We start from the raw sequence: 5411 nt of genomic DNA, 5'->3' as shown, positions 1-5411 counted from the left end.
CGGCTGCGTGGTGCTCAGTTGCCGACTGAGATTAAACCACGACACTGATCCATTGGCCTAGAGGGAAGGTTGTTCTGGGAGCTGGTTACTTTTCAGTTCAGATGACACTTCTCCACCATTTCTTTTGACCATATTTACTTCTCTCCTAAGCATGAATATCTGATTAAACTGGCTGTTGCAGTGACGGTGAATATCCCATTAGGAGCGTTCCTTCACTGCTCTATCATTCCAGAGAAAAGAATTGCATTTCTCGGGTTCACAGAGCAGTTCAGCAAAAACTTTTCAAACAGTTTCTCTTACACCTAGCTAATATGGTAGAGCAGGGATATTGCAGTAGGCTGCTGCTGGTATATTCACCTTGGTGACTTTGTTTTTTCTACGAAAGTCTTGTTGAATGAGTTTCTCCAATAGTTTATTTCTCTCATTGTCTTCCTGACTTTCAGAGTTGGAAGATACAGAATACAAGTCTGAAATCCTTGAGCTGCGAGAGACATTTCTAATAGTTGCTTTTCAAAATCCTTAGTATGCATACTTGAGTTGGTGTCAAGAAGGGAGTGTTCCTGCCCTTTATACTGATAGGGTGGTCTCAGGGTCAGTTTAAGCAAATACATGACATTCTGCTGCCTGCAGCAGTAGCTTGTCCCCTTGGCCGTGCGCTGTTGACACCACCTTTGCATTATTGTTACTGACCCCTTCCTTAGGATGCGCGGTGCAGCTGCGCCGTGGAGGTCACTGCTGGAGGCAGCCACCGCTCCCAGCCATGGCATGGCCTTAGGCTGAGCTCTCCACGAAGCTGCATCCTGAGAATTTCACAATAGCCTCCTGGAAAACATCCAGCCTGAGCGTGAATAACCTGAGAAATGCAGACCTGGCTGCCAGCCAAGCAGTCAATCCGTTGATCAATTGACTTCCTAGCCTTTTTTTTTCCCCCCCCCCCCCCACCCCCGTTGCTGCCTTGACAAAATGTAAAGAAAAAAGAGAGCAAAGTCTGGAAAAGCTGGTGTCTGATCTCCTCTAGGTACTGTTCCTGGTGTTTTAGTTGTTTCACCCTCATCACCCCATTTTGACATTACTGTAGGTAAATTAGCTTTAGTAGCTTACATTGCTAACCTTGCTGAAGGGAGTCTTGTGATTCCCTTCTCATCAAGTTAAAGAGTGCTAATAGCAAAGATGAATAATCCTGTGGCACTTTATTAAAACCACTGTGAGGTAATATTTCCAATAGCTTCTATAAATACAGTGTTTGTTTCTTTCTGGTAACTATTTTGTCTGGTTTGAACATCGGTATTCTCCTCACTGGAGACTGCTCTTTTTCATTCCTTCGGTTTGTTCAGCTTTTGGGCACTGTTTCATAATACATAAGTATCAAATTAGACGTCTCACTTTTAAAGTATTCCTTAATGGTTATGCTTCTTCTGTGCAGATGATGAAGTAATAGGGGTTAGCGTCAGCGTTCGTGACCGTGAAGATGTTGTGCAAGTCTGGAACGTGAATGCCTCCTTAGCAAGTGAAGCAAAAGTTTTAGAAAAGATACATAAACTTCTGCCACACACACCTTTTAAAGCGGTCTTTTATAAATGTAAGTATTTCGTATTGTGGATTTCCACCTTCCTTAGAGAAACACGACGCTGGTAGGGTATTTCCGTGGGAATATCCTGCCTGATTCATCATTAACCATTTAGAAACGTAGCATCTCTCATTGCATTAAAATTATGTCCCTTCAAGGTACAAGTTGGCTATCATTCAAAATATAAGATGTTTTTAGTTTAATTGTAGAATATATTTGGTTTCATGTTTAATAGGCCTGATTCATAAAATGAGTGAGACAAATCTCTTCAAGTCTCAAGACTACATGCTGTTCAATTTAAGTATTCATTTAGAGGAACCATTTACAATTGGGATTTTAAGGGATCTCTTTATTTTAGGCTCTATAGAAATGTATTATCAGAATAGCATATTCCCAAAGATCACTCGTTGGCATGTTGTGTCTTCCTTGACTGCTTTATACATTGTTGTCTTGTCTTTTTTTTTTAATCTTTTCAACTCCTTGACAGAGTTTGCATGTTCTTGTATTCTTTTTTCCCTTCGCCCTTCCTCAGCACACAGAGAGCATCACGCTTTTGAAGGCCGATGTGGAAAACGTTAAGTGCAGCCTGTGCCAAGCTCGTTCGTTGTTACTTGGTGTTTTGAGGTGGTCTGGAGAAGGACGGTGGAAGCCCTGTGGAAGCGCTACACGCAGCGGGCCCTTTTGAGTTTCTAACATTTCAAACTGGGCTGTTGCTACTGAAAATGAGGAAAAACAGTTGCCTTGACCGCTAAATGCGCAATACGTTACTTCTTGCTTGGTTGGGTTTTTTTAATTCTTCGTCGTTTCTTTAAAAAGATATTGTGGCCACTTGTTGTTTCAATCAGATGATATTTGTTCCTATTTCATTAAGATAGCAGGCTTTCATTTCTTCTGCACTGTACTTAGTTAAATGCAAACGTGCACAAAGATGGTATGCTGCTTTTCCTGGATGCGCTGTACGTAGAGGAATACTGGCTTGGTGAAATGTGTTTTCAGTTTTCATTTTGAAACATTCCTATCGTGTTAAGATTTACTCACTGGTTTTGTCCCAAGAGAGAAAGAAATTGCCCTGCATTTATCCTCGTATTCAATGTAATCTGGTCTTGCACTGACAACAGCACGCATACTGTAAATGTAAATAGTAAAGTGTTCACTAAACGAGCGACTAAAGAGAACACATTTATATTGGGACTAACCCTGTGTGGGATGATGTTAATGTGCTTTAACTGTATTGATTTCAGAAGAGCCCTTGTTCAGACTAGAATGAGAAATCTTTCAGGAGGAAACCCTGCAAACTCCACACCTCTCTTATTGAAGAGGGGGTGGATTTTTTTAATGTTTTTATATTGTATGCCGCCTTGTGATATTTTTCTGTACATTCATGAAAGTGTCATGAATCATTTCCAATGCATTAGACTAACTAGATCCATCCCTCACACTTCTCTGAGTATTTTAGGCCCGTGCCTGCACCCACAAAGGTCAGTATCAGAATTGCTGTTGACTTCAGTGCAGAGGAAGAGATCCCATCACGTGTAGTTTCAAGCCATCGTGACTTCCTAAGCGGCCTTTTTAAAAAAAAAAATTAAAAAAAAATACAGAAAAGAAATGGATTTTGTGTGGCAGCATGAATGTGAATACAAAACACCTTAATCTTTAATTATTTGCCTATATTAATTCTTTGAGGCGTTGGTTTGTTTTAATATACTACCGAAGATTGATATAGTTCCTTTTACAAGAAGAAGCTGCAAGGTAGAGATGAACGTACGCTCCACTGAGCATTACTTCATTGTTAAGAGGCTTTTGTTTGGCAACTGTTCAAGTTGCACCGATTTCCACATCTTTACTATATTAAGAGGCAGCCATTAAAATCAAATAAATTTAAAAATAAGGATCGCACATTTGAGATTTTGTTTTTTATAACTTCATCTGTATTTATGAATTAAAACTGTGCAGTTAATGAGCATTATTAATTAAACAAATTTTCTAAAATCCAAATATCTTGCTTCTGTATTTGCTTTCTGAGATTAAATATTACCGGTCCTGCTTTTTTAAACCTTTGTGTTTTTCAGTAAAACTTACTCTCTTAGAAGCTATCATCTGTTTTGCTCATAGATTAAAAATATTTTTAAATCGATTTTTTGTGTGTGTTGTTAAATCAGAAAGGAGGCGTGAAGTTTATTAGTAGTATCTCTTGTATGTATTCAGTTAGCACGAGGTATTTTTGAGTTGCAGTTAGATTGAGGTTTCAAAATAAAAAGCAGAGAGACTATTACCAGTTTAATTGTATGATGTTTTTCAGTTCACACTGCAGTGAGAGTGTGTGAAATACCCCAGCTAGCCTTGCTTAGAATAATTCTTACCACTGTGACTTTCCAAGATGCATCTAACGCTTCAAGGATTTCTTTTTATGATATTACTCCCTTTGGATTACCTCTAAATTGTCTGAGATCTGTTTAAAAAAAAAATCGTTTTATATTTGACTACAAACAGGGTTGAAACTCAGCGTAGTTTCTCTTGTAGGTACATCGTCACCCATCGACTCCTATGCGGAGACACCCAGCCTCCTTGAGAAATAAGGGAATGTGGGAAGGTGCTTTCCCTGCAAGGTGAAATGAACTTGTTGCTGCGACCCTCATTTTTATCTGCAATGAGTGGGGTTCCCCTTTCTCCAGGGAATGGGTAGAGGGAGGCCCCGGGACGTCAGTTACCAGCGAAGTGCTGGCTGGTATTTGCAGGTGTGGTGTACACGGACAGCCTCCAGGCCTGCGTGATAGAGTCAAAAAGTGACTTCGGAGAAGTGAGGGGTAGAAAACTTTGAGGAAAAATGTTTTCCACAGCTGGATGAGCAAGACTTCTCACTTGAAATACTTTCCTGGTTTTGGAGGAAATGTGGCTGGAATACTGACGGGGAATTAATCGCATACCTCACCCTTCGCTTACTTTTACTTTTGGAAACAAGCCAGAGCCTCTTACCTCTCCTCCAGGTTCATTTGTGCACGGATGTTGACTTCAGTAGAGTTGGATCTGCTGGCAGAAGTGGCCGATCTGGTGATGTCACTGGAACTTGCTAATTTAAGATATTACTTTATTCATCCTATTGAAGGAAATTTATTTTTTTGTAGTTGCCTTGCGTAGCATTTTTATATTAAAGACCTCTCTGCTCGAACATCAGGTAGAGGTTGAGAGAGACTTTATCCTGGCCGTAGGACAGGGTAGCTGCACATTGACCACCAAAGTCCACATTATGAACTGTTGTCAATTTTCCATCGTTCTAAATCCCTAGTCTATAAAACTAGAGATTTTCCTGTATGGCTTAATTCTGATGATAATTGTTATTATTACTTAGCATCTGAGTTGATGGATATCTTCTGACTAAAATTCAGCATATCATATGCCACAATCCAAAACTGGGCTTGAATCAAAATGGGTAATGCAAGTTTACAGGAACATGACAAATTGCATATTGGAATTTTGCAACCATTAATTTAAAGACTTTGTAGAATTTTTCAACTGTCCTTTCATCCCTACTGATCTCCGTAGCACAGATGTATTTATACCAAATGATGTTGAACAGTGAATTTTTTTAGTCTTTTAAATATTGATTATTTTCACCTGGAGATCTATCTACGTTACTGAACTTGATTGAATGAACCCCCCCACTACTTCAAAATTATCTACGTTGTTTACATGGATGTCAAATAAGAGCCTAAAACTTCCTCTCAATATGAATTTCTGCTGGCATTTCAACATAGAATCATTGAGGTTGGAAAAGACCTCTAAGATCATCGAGCCCAACCGTCAACCCAACACCACCACCCACTAAACCATGTCCCTCAGCGCCTCA

General features: G+C 39.6%; 1 protein-coding gene across 1 annotated transcript in view; it reads left to right on the top strand.

Annotated features, from left to right (window-relative positions):
* The window catches only part of EIF4E3 (eukaryotic translation initiation factor 4E family member 3), a 16377-nt gene extending 12815 nt beyond the window's left edge, over positions 1 to 3562 (top strand). The window contains exons 7-8 of the mRNA XM_009283374.1: positions 1424 to 1579; positions 2100 to 3562. Coding sequence (XP_009281649.1) covers positions 1424 to 1579; positions 2100 to 2146 — 203 coding nt within the window. The 3' untranslated portion in view covers positions 2147 to 3562. The remainder of the gene's footprint in view (positions 1 to 1423; positions 1580 to 2099) is intronic.
* The last annotated feature ends 1849 nt before the right edge of the window (positions 3563 to 5411 follow it).

The sequence above is a fragment of the Aptenodytes forsteri genome, unplaced genomic scaffold (genome assembly GCF_000699145.1).
Source record: "Aptenodytes forsteri isolate BGI_AS27 unplaced genomic scaffold, ASM69914v1 Scaffold262, whole genome shotgun sequence".
Taxonomy (NCBI): Eukaryota; Metazoa; Chordata; class Aves; order Sphenisciformes; family Spheniscidae; genus Aptenodytes; species Aptenodytes forsteri.
Note: the sequence above shows the minus strand (reverse complement) of the source record. Positions and strands in the feature narration are given on the sequence as shown.